The sequence below is a fragment of the Nanorana parkeri genome, unplaced genomic scaffold (genome assembly GCF_000935625.1).
Source record: "Nanorana parkeri isolate BGI_ZX_2015 unplaced genomic scaffold, ASM93562v1 scaffold762, whole genome shotgun sequence".
In the NCBI taxonomy this organism is placed as follows: Eukaryota; Metazoa; Chordata; class Amphibia; order Anura; family Dicroglossidae; genus Nanorana; species Nanorana parkeri.
Window position 1 is genome coordinate 677,023 of NW_017307030.1, and position 18,559 is coordinate 695,581.

Sequence of the window (18,559 nt, forward strand, 5' to 3'; positions counted from 1 at the left end):
ACATAACCTTATTTCTTTTAAAAGTAAAGGGGGGGGGGGGATAATTAAAATGTGAATGCAGGAAAGTAAATGTAACCGTATGGCTCCACTAAGCAGAGTTTCTTTGTAATGCTTAGTTTGCATAGGGCCATCTTAGTGTTTACATCAACTCTGGCCTTCCAAAATCCAGAAGAGGTCACCAGAGCCTGTGCTGGTTTGGTTTCTGGAAAGTATTGACCATTCTGGCATGACCCCCAACCCCATTTCCATCAATACATTGGTACCAATCCATCCTATGTATATGGAAGCCTGGGCCAATGTAAACACTGCAATATTTACATAGAGGCTGGGCAGCATACAAATTAGTTTCAGTTCAGGAGAGTACAGAATTATATAATATTGAACTATTTCTGCCCTTATGATCCTGGATGACGCTGAACAAATTTTAAATACATGTTATGCTTCATTTCTGAGTTCTTTATATAGATGTAGGCAATTAAAACCAAGCGTAAATCAGTCTTGTCCGATTCAAAAAATAATCTTTACTTACTATTTTGAAGCAACACCTACATTTTCTTGTGCTCAGTTGTCAGGCAAAAGTTAGCTGAAGATCATGAGATGTAAACTTTACAACAAGAACTTGAAAGTAATATTTTGTCTTTATATGTACTTCCTGGGGAGCAAAGCATTGCTTTACATTTTTGCCCAAACACTTACACTCATCATGTTTCTAGGTGCTCCCATGTCTCTAAGCTCATCTTCCCTGAACCTCCTGTCCAGTACAAGATCACAAAGGACAGTTCAGACTTCAGCAACTATCCATCTACTAGCTTGGAGAGGGGAGAAGGGAGGAGAGGGGGAGCAGGGGGGAGTAGAGTAGCTTGATATACTGTACTGTGTCTGTGTGCTTTTGGAGACACACTCACAGCTTACTAGCACACACAAGGGTGACTGCTTAGCCGTCTGCTTAAGAAAGGAGTCACTCCAAAAGAGGAAGTCAGGACCAGTGCTCAGGGGACCAGCTGCTTCTGCAGCAAACTAAAACTTTTAAACATCAAGCAGCAGCATTAATTGTATTGATTTAATTAGCATTTTAAATAGCTTAAAATCCTTTTGACTTTAATATTACTTTAATAGTTCACTTTATCTACATGCTATTCAATTAAAGCATATAAAGCAGGAGTAGGCAACCTCGGCACTTCGGCTGAGGTGAAACTCCAAATCCCATCCTGCATCTGCCTATGGGAATCATGCCTGTGACAATCAGAGTCTTCCAATGCCTCATGGCACCTGTAGTTCCACAAAAACTGGAGTGTTGAGGTTGCCTAACCCTAATATACAGAGATTCGTATAGAACAGGCTACAGAGTTGCTGACCAGGGTACTAGGAGAGTAGCTGTCCTTGGATCAAATAGAGCAGCGGTCCTTGGTGCAAGGAGAAGAACTCTCCATTGTGCTAGAGGAGGAGCTGTCCATGGTGCTAGAGGAGGAGCTGGTTACAGTGCTAGCAAATAAGCTGTCCTTGTTGCTAGCAAATGGGACGTCCATGGTGCTAGAAAAGGAACTGATCACAGTGCTAGCAGAGGAGCTGTCCATGGTGCTAGCACATGGGTTGTCTGTGGTGCTAGGAGAGGAACTGCTGATTACTGGTACAGTTATTGACTTTGATTATTTTGTATTTTAGCAATCAACTGACTATCTTTGCCTCTTTACATTGCAGGAAGTCCCCTTTTCCCGTGTCTGGTGCAGTAACCAGCAGCCACTGCACTGTGCCTTTTCCCTGGAGCGATATACGCCAGCCACCACTCAGCTGTCCTGCAAGATCTGTGTCAGACAGGTCAAAGGCCATGAACTGATTCTTCAGATTCAAACATCCATCCTGGAGGTGAGATGACAACTTACAGGTTACATGCTGCTTATGATCATAAAACTGATCTGGAGGGTAAACATTCAGCATTCTGTATTCTCTTAACTGTATCTTTGATTGTCTGGATTATGAGTCACACAGGATAAATGTGAATTCTCATAGGATAAATGAACTGTAAACACAGAATGCAAGTTTACTTGTAGTTTCTGCAAACATCTGACATTTTATTAATATTTGCTGTGTGAGGAAGCTATGCAGACATATTCTAAAGCAGAAGCTGACCTTAGTTTTTTTTTATTGGTGGTATTTCCAGGAAGACTGTATACAGAGAAACATATTTTATCTATATTTTGCTACCCCTGCAAATATACAGTATACATACACAACCTGTTAGTGTCTCTGATCAAATCACAAATTATGAAACATTTTCAAGTGCGCTGGTCCATATCATTTTGAAATTACATGTTCTATACTAACACCAGGACATTTTAAACAAGGTTTTAATATAAAATTCAGTATTGATAAAATGTGCTGCATTTTCTATGTCTGCAATTCATCAAGGAATAATAATGCCATCCAATCTTATATCAATACAACAAAGTGTAATGTGACTGAAGATGAAGGATTCACCTCTCTGCCATCTTCATAACACATGCGTGCACAAAGTCATCAAAATTGACTACAATGATTATATCAAACTAACGTAAAGAAATATCTGATTGTTTGATATAAGTTACTGTAGATTAATTAAACATTCTTTTATATTTTAATACATGATGTGACTATAGTTGGGGAAAACTTGATAATAAATGAAGCAAGCAAGAAATAAAGTGCACAACATGGAACAGCTGGAGAATGAGCATTTACAAAATACAAAATGGAAATGGAAATGAGGCTGAATGAGTTGCCTGTAACAGCCAATCAGATTCTAATTGACATTTTTCAAGTGCAGACCAACAAAAGAAAAACCATGGGTTTCCGGATAAAAACCATCCTGATATATACAGGTTGTAATCAAATACATAATATTCTTGATCAATTCATGAAAACCAATAGTTTATTATTTAATATTTAAAAAGTTACATGATTAATAGAAGTGTACATAAAATAATGTATGTATTGGTTTTATGTACACTTCTATTAACCATGTATCTTTTAAAATATTAAAAAATAAACTATTGGTTTTCATGAATTGATCAAGAATATTATAAATTTGATTACAACCCGTATATCCGGATGTAACACTTTCAAAGCCCCATGGTTTTTCTTTTGTTGGTATTCAATTATAACTGGTTGCTATTTTTCCTAGTGCCATCCTCACTGTACTGCAAAAAAGGAAGCTTTGTGTTAAAGAATAGAACGTTTGGAGACAGCAGGATGGTCTTGTAAGGCCATCCTTTTAACATTCTATGAAAAAAGTAAGTAGCAATTTAGACTGAGGAAGGCCAGTGGACTCAGTATACCTAGATTTTGCTAAAGCATTAGATACTGTGGTGTTGATTTACTAAAGGCAAATAGGCTGTTTACTTTGCACAGGGAATTTGAACTTTGCAGGCAGCGTTTCTGTTAGCTTGGTGAATGCAGTGAAATTTCACTCTGCAAAGAACACTCCATCATGTACAAGGGCTTTTTTTTTCTTTCTTGCAAATGATTGGATGGGAGAAGTAAGCTGAGCTTCACTACATTCACTAATCAAAGGGGAATATTCCCCTGCAAAGTAAGGAATGAACCATAGAAAAATGGTTACAGGAATGAGTCTAGAGAGTAGTGGACTCCTCTTTGGGCCTGGGCTACATTCTTCCAGATAGATGTGTACGCTAGACATGTACACTGCAAAAAAAAATGTTTTCTGATAAAACAAATGAAAACAAAAAACGTTTCCATTCGTTTCATCAAAGAAAACACATTTTTCTGCTGTTTTGGATTCGGAGGCAACAAGCCTCCGAATCCGAAACCGCACACAGAATGCAGAACAAGCGGCGACCATGTTTGTGGCCGGCGCGTTCTGTGCTTATGCACTGCCATCTTTGGGTGTATCTTGGTATACACAAAGATGGCGGTGCTCGTATGTTCGGGCACCGCCATCTTGGTGTATACCAAGATATACTCAAAGATGATGGTGCGCCTGCGCAGAACACAACATCGGCCGATATGGCCACTGCTTGTTCAGCATATGATGAAACACTGAAAATGCAGAACGAGCGGTGCACTGCCATCTTTGAGTGTATACCAACAAATACGCAAAGATGGTGGTGCGCTTGCGCAGAACGCACCGGCGGCCAATAGAATGCAAATTAACTTATGTATGCCCGAATATATAACTATATTCGAGCAAATAATACATTTGTTATTTCGGATTCAGACGAACCACCGAATCAACTGAATTTAGTTAATTTGCAAGTTCGTCCGAATCCGAATGCACATGTCTAGTGTACACTTTGATTGCACAAGACTGTCTGTGAGCCTCTTAGAAGGAAGGACAGTGTCGGCACCAATTCAGAGAGGATTTGAGGCTCTACAGCCGAGTGATACACAAATAAGATACATTTTTGTTAATAGTTATGGTACTTGAATGTATTTTTTAAGATTTTACTCCTGAGTTTAGTGTTACTTTAAGTATCTAAGCTATGAGTACCAATTACAAAAATTATACTTAGAGAAGAGGCAATTAAGAGGATATGATCACAATGTACAAATGCACCGTTACTGTAATAACAGTACTAAACTGTTTACTCTATTGAAGAAGGTACACAGCCACAATTTGAGATTGGACAAAATGAAGTTTAATCTTAAAGGGCTGATTTACAGGTAGAGTAGTGAAAATGTGGAACTCTCTTCCATAGGAAGCGTTACTTAAAAATGTTTAGATGTCTTCCTCAGTGAACACATGCCTGTGTATTTTATCAAATGAAAAGGTATTTACTGTATAACTGTATAATTGTGTGTACACTGTAAATCGTTTGCATGTGTCCAGATGTTAAAGAAATGTGGATGTGTGGATAGCAAAGGTGGAAAAAAAGAATTTGAACAAATTGGTGAAGATGCAGATTATTCACCACTGGTTTACATGGGTAATGCAAACAGTTCTTGCTAGGTACAGCTGTGCAAAATGCACAGCTATTTGGAAATATTTATTTTAAAAAATATGATAATACGTGCAATGTGTTAAATTAACTATTGTGCCCAAACAGGACATATTGTTTCTGACAAGTGTGTACATTTGTTAACCAAAATCCTGCCTGTTTATAAAGTAGTAATATGAATAATTATAAATTAAATATAATTTAATTCAAATATTTTCAATGTAATTCCTAGACTAGAATTACAGGATGTGTTGCTTAGGAAAAGGGTAAAAAGCACTAATTAAACAAATTGCTGCGTTTAAGCTATCACATGTTCGAGAAAAGAACCAAACAATCCCCTGACACTTCTCGGAAGCAGAAGCTGTCATTGTTATAAAGGCAAAAATTACTAGTTTTAACTTTGGTGATTAAAAAAATAGGAATGTTAATGCAGAATTAGCAGACTTCATTATGTGGATCAATATAAATGAATTATTTTCTACAAAATTGCTCTGCAGACCTTTATTAAATATATTTAAAAATGTATATTACTGGTGGAAAGGGTGAAAGAATGAATGGAACCTTGGTGAAGTAAAAGCTGATGCTTTTAAACTGTGAAATAAATACTATTGGGGAGTCTGTAAAAAATAAATCAAGGTAACTGGACTTGCTGTATTTTTCTTTGAGACATTTTGGTGGTCATCTGACATCTCACCATGACCTGGATGAATGAGAACCTTCACAGACACTATCAGGGAGTGCAACATGTAATGACTCTACCAAAGGGGTAGTAACCTTTAGCAGTCATTTCATCAGAAGCTGTGGTGCAGCCTGGAAAGATCCCAACAAATTGTCGGAATTCACCCCGCTGCCTGATTGATAGCTGGCTCTGACTCTCTAGATCCAGAGCCAGCTATGCCCACCCCCTCCACCGTTTGTGCCCCCAATCAGCGCTGAAGGAATGGAGAGAGGAGGATTGAGTCCCCGTGGAGAGATGTGACTGAGAGTCACATCTCTCTGTAGGGAGAAGATTGTGAAATTAGCAATCAGCAGTAAGTGATCATTCAGTTCTTGATCAATAGAGCCAATGTGTGACAGCTGCAGTGTCACATAAGTATGTGTATTTCAATCTCCCCATAATTCTCTCTTAAGTAAGGCATACAGGTCTTGTGCCTCCCCAGCCTGTGGCTGGACAGTGTAAGAAGAAGCATTTCCCTGTCCCTCCTCTCTCTCCTCCTCTCAGCATATCCCTTGTTAGCACGTGAGCAGTGCAGTACAACTAATTGGATCATTTTCACTCTCCCAGTTTGAGTTGTACTGAATAAGGGATTGCAAGAGGCTAAAACCAGGTACAATTTAGGTACTTATACTACTTGCATTAAAAAAAAAACATACATTTAATAATGCATTAAAACCTATGTCCAGGAACAAAAACTTCCCTTGCAGTGGGGCCATCCCTGCACTGCAGTTAACCATTACAGTGTGGGGGCAACCCCACTTCAAGGGTATTTTTTGCCCTTTAGAGGTTTTAATGAATAGTGAATTAATTTGTGTCTTCTATATCTTGTTTCAAGCCTCTGTGGCCTCTTCAAAGTCTGCATTTTTATTCTAGTTTTTTTAAATCAAAATACAACTAAGATCTTCTTTATTCTGCATTCTCTAATGCCAAGGCCATTAAGCAAGAAGTACAATTCCCCTACTGTAACATCTGACTCAGAGCTACCTCGGTAAACACTAACATGCCAATGAATTGTACCAAACTGTAAACGATATAATGAAATGTATGCAAATATTTCTATACTGTGAAAAATAAATACATGACACAAATCTAAGGTTCTATGCGATGTGGCATAAAACACATCTGAAGCCTTTTTTTCTTCCTAGCTGCATTTATCTCAACCCTCCTGCAAAGAACTAGAAGAATACATATCAGCGTGTGGGGAAAAAAAACAAAAAACAGGTAGCATTCAGAATTGCAAAGGAAAGTGAATCTGTAATTTTAACTTCACCAAAATTCATATTCATCAAAGTGGCATTTAAAGTACAAGCAAGATAGAAGGCGAGAGATGGAGCTGGGACCTGAAATTGATGGGAGCTGTCTCTAGTCAAGATATCAGCATTATTAACTGTCAATTTCTTTCACATTAGAGCAAAGTCCCATCTGCCAGTTACATCCCAAGACTCGGAACACCGGTACATGTGTAGTGTGACTGCTACCTAGAGACAATTTTATATCCCAATATGAATAGGCTCAGCTGAGGATTAATAATACAGATAAATGCAATAGACGACATAGGCTTTTGTCATGTTGTGATGAATTGCAATGGCTCCAGATACATTGTTACCTCTTGTTAGCAAAGGCCCCCTTCCATACCAGCACTATATTATTCCATTTATCAATCCCAACCCCGGTGATAATTCCGTTTATCAACCCATGTAAGCGTTTTTTTTCGATGTATAGGTCTTTACCCATCTTTCATATCTCTGCCTGGGCATAGTTAGTAGGCTTAGCTAATCAGCTGTTTTCCTGCATGGTTACATTACATATTACCAGTGCAGCATTGACAAGTATCTAACTTTTTTTGCCAAACAATGTCATCTATAAAGGAAAATTATTAAAACTAAAAGAGAAAGATGACACTACAAAGAAAATCATTGTTTGAGGAACCAGATTAAAATGTTTGGTTTATGTCAAAATGACCTTCATGCATGGAAACAATGATGCTAATCCCTGCAGTCAGGGGTGCCAATGAATGCAGCTATCTTACTTGCAGGAAGCATAATGTGTATGAATCTCTATCATTGAACATACCTTGTTTGCTCCCTTTTGGTTTGTGACATATACCATTGGAAGCGCGTTGGTATATCTGTTCCATAGGTGTTAAATAAATCTGTTGACCCTATCAAAAAAATCAATTGGGTCCTATGCACACTATTTGTATTTAGGTATTATCTTGGGTTATAGAATAATTAGCCTCTATGTTGTAGCGATGATGATAATGGATGGGATTTAGGGATTCAGAATTATATCAAAAGACAACTGGGCAGGGCTGCCACTATTCAGTCCACAAAAATGCTTTGTGTTGTCAGCACACAATAGGGCATTGGTAGCATTTTTGGCAGATCAAGAGGTATGTTTCTGTACTTTCAGAGTCTATAAAGGCATACAACGTGGGGAAATGTGCATGTAATGTAATGCAATTTACTGCATGTGTGGGTTTTCTTTTTTTTTTACATTCACTTAAATGGACTTATAGTTAGATGTAGCTAAACTGAATCACCCATTCTAGTCTTTCTTAGGCGCACTGGAGGTAAATACCTTTCACCCTAATGCAGTATTTTTAAAATAAAAATGTCAGAATTGTCAGAAGCCAGTGGAACGTAAGTCAGCATTTACCCAAAACTGACATAAAGGTTTTGGGTAGACTGATCTGTATCTTGTACATGTAAGGCATATGGCTGCTCTCGTATTACTCAAGTATTTTTATAGCCAAATGTTGTTGTTTTTTTTTTTTTTGGGGGGGGGGGGGTTTAAAAAAGTAGGAAATGTTTAAAATCCCTACACATTAATTTTTCCACTGTGTATGTCCCCCTATTGGAAATATTTCCCTTGACGTCCTGTGCTGGAGACACAACAGGGACTAAGAGAAAATCTCAATAAAGTGGGGAGAAAAAACCCCTAACTTTTAAAGCTAAAGATTATATTGGAATTGTATTATGTTTAATATGCTATAGAGTTGCTAAATCTGAAGTTGTCATCTTCATTTTGCTGTTTCTAATTAATGTGGACTACAGCAGAATTATTTTCTACAAATACATATTTGATTCTGCCTTTTCGCATGACTTTGGGTGGCTGACAGTATCAGTCTATCACCAGAGGAGTGTTAAAGTTAGTTGTGAACAAACCAAGATAAGAAAATACAGTTGCCGCAGGCAACCTGGAACGCCAGGGACTGAGAAGGCCGTGAATATGAAGATGTAACTGCTGCTTTCCCTTAAAAGATGATTAAAAATGAAACTGATATTTATTTACATCTGTTTACATTCATTTGCTACCTTTTATAAGCTTTAGCACTAATCTTTAAAATCTTTAAAATTACATTGTCTGCAAGTCCTACAGTTATCTAAACTCGAGACGGCTGAGCTTTTTCACTACATTAAAAACCTCCTGACATTGTAATTCAAATTAAAGAAAATATTTGAAGGGAATGTATTGTGGTTTCATATAATTTATTTGTTATGCTCACACTATGGGGTCTATTCACGAAGCTGCCGAAGGATCTGGTCGTAGCTTTGGCCGATCCTTCGGCTAGCTTCGGCCCCAGGACCCCTTCGGTTCAGTAGAACCAAAGGGGTGCTGTACGGTCTATTCACAATAGCCCGTACAGCTCCCGATCGTGGCTGAGCGGCTCAGCCAAGCCGAACGCATATGCATCAGCCTGCTTCTGACAGCTGGGTGGAGCCAGCCGTGATCTTATGGCTGGCTCCGGCCACTTTCAGAGAGATCAGCATCCCTGGTTACCTGCTAACCAGGGACACTGATCTCCAAACGGCTCCCGGCCGCCAAGGAGAGAAAAACAGCTGTGTCTTTTTTTTCTTTATTCTGACACGAGCAATGTCAGAATAAAAAAAATAAAAAATGTTCCCATTGAAAAGCATTATGACATTACTATTGGCTATTTCAATTTGCAATAGCCAATAGTAAACTAGCATTGTACCCGCCCTCTGCTGCAGTTCCCCATCAGGAAATTGGGTTGGCACAGTGGCTCCTCTCCCCCTGCTTATTCCTGACTGTCCTTTTTTAGATGGCTCAGAGAGTTTGAAAGGTGACTACTGTGCTATCTTTTTAGAAAACCCATAGTCACAGGCTTATAGTTTCCATTTAAAGTTTATCAAATAAAACAGCAGCACATTTGTTTTACCCAAAAAGCAATATACAATATTTCAGAGTTATAAGCAGCTCTCAGTTGATATCAAACTAACAAACTGGGGTCATGACACTGTGTAGCTTATTGCCACAAGATATACAGTAGAACTAAACCTGTATGTCCATTTCTTCAAAGACATTGTCAGCCCTAACCTGTATCTGGATCATGGCAAAATGTATTTTTCTATGTAGGATTTTGGAGGTAAGAAAAGAATGCGGCACTTCATTTCAAACAGATTTGTTAATGCAGAATGCCTGATTCCTCGTCTCAGGAGGTGAGAGAGGGAAGCATGAGAGAGAGGGGGGGAGGGGGGGGGCGTTGTTTTTTTTTGCCAAAGAGAACAGCTTGCTTGCTTTACAGTCCCCTAGGGAATCTAGAGTGTTTTATCTTAGATGTGCAGATTACAAAACCTACCACTTCCCTGCAGATTTCATTTAAACTGATATGGCATGTGACGCACCTTGTCTGTGCCAGTTTCTAGTGTCAGGTTTACACAGCTGAGCTGGTGATGCGTTCTAGAACTAAATACATCTTGGCCAGGCAACCCCTTGTCACTTGCCTGTAGAAACAAGAATTTTGAGTGCTGTAAAATAAGGAGTTTAAGATGAATCTAGACTTGTGTAGATCAGTGCACTTTTTTTTTTTGCAAAAGTATTGTTGGGGGGTGTGGGAGTGAAGAAGAAAAATAATATATAGGTTGTATTCAGAAACACAACTTACTGCAATTGCATCCCTATTCGAGCATTAATACATTACAGTACAAGGCACAAAACAAATTTGTCTAGAAGTGGTCTTTTATTTCATTGTTAACCTATCGCTATGTTAAAAGCCTTCTTGGGATGAATAAATGAAGAGTAATAGAATGGCTGTATTAATTCAGCATATAAATGTGGGCTAAGGAAACACAGCTAACAGTTCCTTCCAGTGCTAGTCATGTGACTAAAAAATCTAGACTTTTGATCCCTTTCATAATCTCTGTTAAAGAGTGTCATCTAACTGTTGAAGACTGAGCTGAAGAGGGGGGCTTCTCTTGCACCTCATTTCCATCTCTGTTTGAAGTGGGGACAGGGAATGTTAGTACATAGAGCAATATTAGGGCAAATGTTTGCAGGCTGTGCTGGCAGTAATGGCAGCACTTGAGCAGGAGGCAAGAGCATAGCCAGGACTCAAGCCAAAGATCTACAACAGCCAGGAAGCGAGGTGCTGAATCAGGAGGCAGAGACTGTGTCAGGATACATTCCAAGGTCAGAAAGAGCTGGGCAGCAAAGTACAGAATCATAAGGCAGAGACAATGTCAGGATACAGGACTAGGTCAGGACGGAGAAGTTGGACAGAAAAGTACTGAATCAGAAAGAAGGGAGCAGAGTCCAAAACACAGGTTAGGATCACAGCGTGAGAACAAGATGCAGAGACAGGTCAGAGTGCAAGATAGGAAGGCCGAAGCAGTAGCTCTGGTCACAGGTTAAGAGCAACTAGCTGAAGACCATGCAACAAACTGTTCATGGCACACACCAGATGACATAGGCTCTTTAGGTTCATGCACATGCCGCTTAGCCTTCATGCTAACAAGCATGCCCCTGCATCCTATTGCATGTCTGCCAGCGATCCTATGTACAAAACCACACACCACAGTATATGCAGGTGTATGTCCCTGCATTGGTCTTCTTGCACTGGAACTCAATGGGCTTTCCTTACAAAGGAAAAACAGCACAGGGGAAGGTTCTAAAACTAGTGATCATTGTGACTGGCTATCACAGTGACCATGTGACCCTGAATTACTTCACATTACAATTAGCTAGGTGAAGGAAGAGGAAGGCTAGGGCTTGTTTTAAAGCTCTTTTTGTCCACAATCTGGGTATAGAGTTACTTTGATATAGCTTTAGGGTAACATTAGAGTGTAGGTCTACTACAAGCAGAGCTTTCTATGGCGTAGAGTATATTATTGTGAAGTTCACAAAGCGTTAAATGGAAGAAAAACTCTTATCTTTGCTGTCATCAGTATGTATTTCTCCTATTCACATCAACCACTGTGACTGCACCAATCCCTTACGTTGATCATTCAGCCAAGATTACTACAATGAATATGTACTTTGGTTCCTTACATTTCAAATGAAGCCATTTTTTCTGTTATGGATAGAGTGGAGAGGAATCAGAACAGCTATCTCATTTTTGTTGCTGTCTGTGTCCCTGTTAGGGAGATTCACCCTCTCTATTTGTCCTAGTGGCTGTTATCACTGAAAGTGAAAGTAAAAGAAAATCTCAAATTTGGGGTTGTCATCAGAACATCTTGCAATGGGGACACTAGCTCCGGTGACTCTACTGACCACTAGGGATTTCCCTCTCTTTGTAGTGATTTCCTCTCACTTCCTGTTGTAGATTTATTAAACAGGAAATTAAATATCCCCAATGAGACACATTATAATCCTCCCTTACTCTATTCAAAATAATAAAAAAAAGCTTTAGGCTTCAGTCCTACTTTAAGTTTCAATGATTCTCTTCCCCAGAAAATGTTGATTTTGAATGAGGGCTGTTAAAAGGTAGCCCATTATTGGAAATCGCTATGCTCTGAAAAGTTCCACAAAACTTTGTAGGAAGAATAGTCTGGAAACTTCTTTCAATGTTTCTCTGCTATAACTAGCTCCTTTTAATACTAAATTAAACTTATCTATTTTGCTCACAATCTTTACAAATGATTAAATAGTGGTGTGGGTGGAAATGAGTGAATAATTGAAAAAATGTATGAGTGGCCTAAAGAATAAAGTAATCTGGTATGAATCTGAATCTCCAGCTACTTTGGCACCTCACACCCTCAGATTGTTCTCCAACTTTTTAGCATAATTCTTGGCAACAGTCAGCTATACCCAACTTATGATATTGGCCTTTTTTGTTTTGCATTGCATCAGGTCAGTAGAAGTGTTATGCTTCAGTTATTATCTGTTATCACCTGTTATTAGTAAACTGACTACACGGATATTGCTTGTTTGAGAACTCTGTCAAACTATAAAACCACATATGTGATGTGAGCTGCCTAAACTAGTAACTTTCTGTTTTCTAAGCTCCTCCTGGAACATTTTGTAAATACCTCTAGATGCAGCCAATAGAACCATTGGATAGTTATGTAATTTCACTCTTGTCACCCTTGCTGCTACCATTGCTTCTTAGATGTTGGCATGTCTGATAGCCCTATCAGTGAGTAGCCATGGGCAGCTTTGCTCACATCCCATTACATTGACAGCACATCCCTCTACCTGCAAGAGCTTAGGAAAATTAACCAAAAAGCACTATACAGTCATTACAACTCTTCAAGCATGCTCTAGCAGTGTACTTGAGAAAACAGCATTGCAGCTTGGTTACCATTAAAAAAGAGGCACTAAAATGCCTATTTATCAATCTGTGAAGAAAGAAATGTAGGCCTTAGATGGACTTTAATGGTGTTTAATGTATTGGAATCATTATTATTATTATTGTTATTATTATTATTATTATTGTTATTATTATACAGGATTTATATAGCGCCAGCAGTTTGTGCAGCGCTTTACAATATAGGGAAGACATTATAATTACAATACAATTCAAGACAAGATGGTAAGGAGGACCCTGCCCCCTGAGGGCTTACAATCTAAGAGGGAGGGGCAAGTGATACTTGAGGAGCTGTGTGGGAATGAATTGTTTGAGAAAGTTCAGTTGTTAGTTTGAAGTGTGATAGGCTTCCCTAAAGAGATGTGTCTTTAGTGATCGCCTTAAGGCAGTCAGAGTGGGAGATAGACAGACAGGTTAGGGTAAAGAGTTCCAGAGAATGGGAGATACCCTAGTCTCCTATTAAAATGTATTGCCTTGTTATTTTTTTTTGTTTTCATCCTTTTTGTGCATTTTTGGGTATGTGCTTTTATATTTATTTACAATAAAGCACACAACATTTTTTTCTTACTATGAAAAAGACACAGTTGAGGTTGGATTTGAAAGGCAAAACAAAGTTTTTCTGGATATATAAGATTTGATATGAAACATACAGAAGGAGTGGAACTTTTAAAACAGGAAGAAGCTACTGGGGTCCAGGCATGACAAGCACCTGCTACATTATTAGTGCTTTGGGGCCTACATACTCTACATATGTGCTTCTAGAAGCTTGCAAGACCACATTGTGTTCAGAGGTCTGTGTATCCCTTTCCTGTTCTTGTGTGGGCGCTCCTAACTCACATTAGAAAGGGAAATATTATAGGTTGCTGTGTAAGTTGCATCATTATGTTGTGTGCAAAATAACTTCCTCTGGTCCTACCGCAGCACCTTCATTTATATTGAATAAAGGTCGAAGGGTGAAATGCACAAAGTTAAATGTCACCATCACAGCTGATGTTCTAAATATGATAAAATAAATTGTGTGGTTCCCCAGCATTTATTTTTGCAAACCCATTTTTCTTAGGTGCTTTATGGCTTTCATGCTAATTTGTTTTACCATGAATTTATGGTTTATTAATATTATTCACTGATTAGCATTTTTTGCATCTTTAGAATGAGCGGGAGACCATAGCTTTCTTTGCACCTGAGGAAACTAATTTCCTGGCACACACTGGTCCAAAGGCCTTCAAAATTCCACACTCCATCAGGCAGAGGATATGTGCAACGTTTGACACACCTAACTCCAAAGGAAAGGACTGGCAGCTGTTAGCACAGAAGCTCTCTATAAACAGGTAACAAAATGATATTTTTTTTAGAATTTAATGTTTTGTGGCTATGGACCCTGTATGGAGGCCCTCAGTTCACTGCATTAGAAAATATGGTGCACTTTACTCCAGGTGACCTCAACTCACTGGAGAACTTCACATGCCGTGGGAAATTGTTTAAGGCTGCCAGCGCACAAAAGTGACAAAGGTTTCTGAGGTGGAGAACTACAGAATTGTCAAACTACGAATATAATTAAATAATAATAATTTATCGGAGTGGACATAAAAATATTGCTTCTGATTCAGGTTCTGTTGCCCCTAGCTCTCCTAGACCCCTTTACTGTGATGGAGCAAGGTGTTACTGAATATCTGTCAACTTGTGCTGCGACATAGGAGATTTTAGCATCTGAATGTCCAAAAACATTCACTTCTTAAACTGAGCCACTGCATTAGATATTGTGCAATGTCCTATGCTAAAAAGCTTAGCAGTTGGGTTCATTTACTGAAGGCAAAAAGGTTGTTCACTTTGCAAGAGATGTTTTTCTTTGCAGGGTAATATTTCATTAGCGTATCATGTGAGGGGAAGCTTTGTTGACTTTCATCATCCAATCATTTTTGTTTTCCTTATACATAATTGGGTATTCTTTGCAAAGTGAATTGTCACCACGTTCACTAAGCTAAGGGACAAGTCCCTTGCAAAGTGAAAACTCCCTTTCAAAGTGTACAGCCTATCTGCCTGCAGTATTTAGACCCCATTATCTTTATACAGAGATTTCCCCTTACACAACTCAGCCTGTGATTAGACTTCATACCAATACCAGAACCGGAAGACTCATTAGCATGCTGCAAGCAGCTTTATTTATTTATTATTTGTTTATATTTATTTCAGCACTAAATGTATATAGAAACACACAATAGCAAATCTATTTTACTCTGCATAATTCTATAGAGGAAGAATTAAACATGTTTTGCAAATCACACTACACCGCAGGAAGCTGTAAAAAGGCTACAAATTGGTATGGAACCACCTGCAATCTGTTTAAGTATGTGAGAAATAAAAGAGTCTGATTAGATGAAGTATATGTGTATATGTGAGTAGGTACTGAGAGATGTGTTAACAACACAGCACTCTTCCCTGGCCTTCATTGAACCCAGGAGAAATCTTTGGATAAACTTCCATCCTACAGCCTTTAATCTGAAGTTTTACCGAAATGCCTTTAAATGGTGCAAATGCTAAACTTACATGTTTTTTTAATCTATCTTTACTCACCATACTGATACATTTTTACAAGATCCGCATGGTTCTAGCATTTCTGTGTTTAACACAGAAATGTTTCAAATTTTTTTCAAGCTTCAGATGTTTTCATTTTGGGCAGTGGAAAGCAGCATCATCTTTGACATCATATGTTATTAACATCCTTATATCTGCTTCCTGATTTTTCTGTGTGGTGTTGTGGTTTCTTTTGTTATCAGAGCCCCCAAATCGGAAAAACCTCATGCCCAATTTCTTCCCGGGCCCTTACCCCTCACCACTCTTCTTGTAATGGGCATCACTGGGGTTGTAAAGGTTCTTGTGAGCCCTCACCAGGTGGATGAAAATCTCTATATACAGCATGGACACTCCCAAATCTTCCATTTTTTTCACAGACCTAAGGTTGTTAGATGGAGGAGAGAAGTTGTTAGGCACAAAAGAACACACACAACTACTAAAGCACTTGGGTTTTACACTTTCAGGCATGCCCATTGAATTCTATTGGGCCAAAAATATGAATAGAATGGGAATCTTCATGTTGCTCGTTGTCACACTTTGGGAAATGCGTGACAAAATGTTCGGTTGTAAATATGGGCTTAGAACAGAGACATTTCTTTTAACATGTTTCATCTTTAGTAAAGGGAAATTAAATTCCCACAATGAGACACAGACAGTCAAAAATTAAGCAAAGGGGATCTTAACCATTTCCTACTTTATCTACACCCTAGAAAAAAGGTTGACCTATACATACACATTAACTCAGCCTGAAATGTTTGCAAATGTGCTTTATGATTTTGTATCACTTATAGCAAACCTTTTATGGTAGTTTTATGGGGGGCTGCCAATGTTGACCTCACCTCGTAGAATGCTAGTTACATAGCTGTTAGTCTGATATGCTGGCTACAGTATAAGTCATAGACATGGAATAAGTATGCATATCCTTAGTCACAGAACAGTCACAAGCTCTTACATACCTCACAATAGACATGATCGATTAGTTTCGTTAGTAATCAGAATTCAGACAAATTTATTTGCAGATTCAGATATATCCAACTTTCCAAATAACAATAGTATGAAAGCCAACGAATAGAAATTATAACCAAAATTCTGGGTCATTCATTAATTCATATGTTGAGATTCCTTTTTTGAATGTGGTTGGAAAAAATCGTACCATCTGAATCATCATATCATCCGAATATCAACCAAATTGAATTTCAAACAACTTGTCTACTACCTATTATTATCCAGTCTTCCAAAAAATGAATTTTGCCAAAATAACAAATCATTCTAATGTAACAAATATGACTAAATTAATTTATTTGATTGACGAATAGAAACTAAGCGAAACAAAATTAATTGTTTGCCGTTGCACATGCTTGCTTCACAAGTTGTTACATGCATACTTGTCCTGGGTCAGTGACTCAAAGGGGTTGATTTACTAACCTTATCAACACACCACAAACAAGTATACACCTCTGTAGTGTGTTCCCTCCCAGCATGATCTATTGGGGAAATCTAGACACCTTTGTAGTGTGTACACACCCAGCAGGTGTGTTGTGCAAAGCCCTGCATGAATTGCAAGGTGATGTTGTGTAAATTAGCTCTACGTTGTGTTGCTTGCGTTGATGAATGCAGGAATATAAATGCATGAACTAACCATTTTTGTCTAAACTGTGAAGCAGCATTATATATGCATCATGTGCATGATTTTTCCATATATGGCATTAGTGGAAATATGCTTTTAGAGACTTGCATGCCGCTATTAGAGCGGCGTGTAGCCTATGGCACATGCTACATGACGCGCACGTACGTAAATACATAAAAACGCGCCATAACGGCATGAAAATGTGACACGTTGCTCGTGTTTGGTTGATAAATATGTTTTGCTGTGTAAAAATGCACACGCACCTGGTGCGTGCGTGTGTTTAGGTTAGTAAATCACCCCCAAAGTATTGAAGCCAGATGATCAGCATGGCAGTCAGCCAACTAACATTTGCAGAATGTGAAATCAGCAATGGAAGTCTCTATGTTTTATTATGGAAAGATTCCCTTCAAGTGCACAATGATGTAGAAGTAGTATAGGATCACACAGATAGAACATGCTAACTACTACACCTCTTTGATAAAAAATTGCATACTCTATGCTGGACTGGTAAAGCTAACTTTAGTTCTGCACAGCTTTATATGTGAATTGATTTCTGATTATGAGAAACTGATCAAGTCAATCTATGTAAAAATTCAAAATTTGGACATGTGACACATTAATCTGTTATTGGTTACCAGCCAATATATAATTTCAGATCAGGTAATCAGCCAAGCTATGGGCAAGCAATTCATCAAATCCAGTTTTCTTTACTGTAATGTTCAACAGAAAGAATGGAACATCTGGTGGCACAGTAACCCCAGTGTGAACTCATGTCCTCTTTTTCTCGACATCGTTTCTCAGCCTTTTTTTAGCACCCTTTAAAATGATGAAAAATGTTGAGAAACCCCAGTCTAAAATGTAAAAAGCATCAATATAAAAATTGATGTCTGGTCCCTTCAAAATCCTTATCAGACCGCTATTCCAGAAAGGGGTCTGGTTTAGATTTTAAGGGGGCAACCATGCTAAACACAAAAAATGGGGTTCCCACTTCACATCAGAGTCTCCTCTTTAAATGAGGACCCTCTTCACATTTTGTGGCAACCCTTAGTAAACCTAAATGCACTCCAAGGTACCACGGCACCCTAGTTGAGAAATGCTGCTCTACATTATCCATAGGTTTTTGGCTCATGCAAAAACAAAAGGGTTATCAAGTTTGGCCATATATA

The 18,559-nt window shown here is 38.5% G+C and overlaps 1 protein-coding gene across 1 annotated transcript in view; it reads left to right on the forward strand.

Annotated features, from left to right (window-relative positions):
- Positions 1 to 18,559, forward strand: part of UNC5D (unc-5 netrin receptor D) — a 490,550-nt gene that overhangs the window by 445,728 nt on the left and 26,263 nt on the right. Inside the window, exons 15-16 of the mRNA XM_018564580.1 lie at positions 1,699 to 1,863; positions 14,345 to 14,523. Coding sequence (XP_018420082.1) covers positions 1,699 to 1,863; positions 14,345 to 14,523 — 344 coding nt within the window. The remainder of the gene's footprint in view (positions 1 to 1,698; positions 1,864 to 14,344; positions 14,524 to 18,559) is intronic.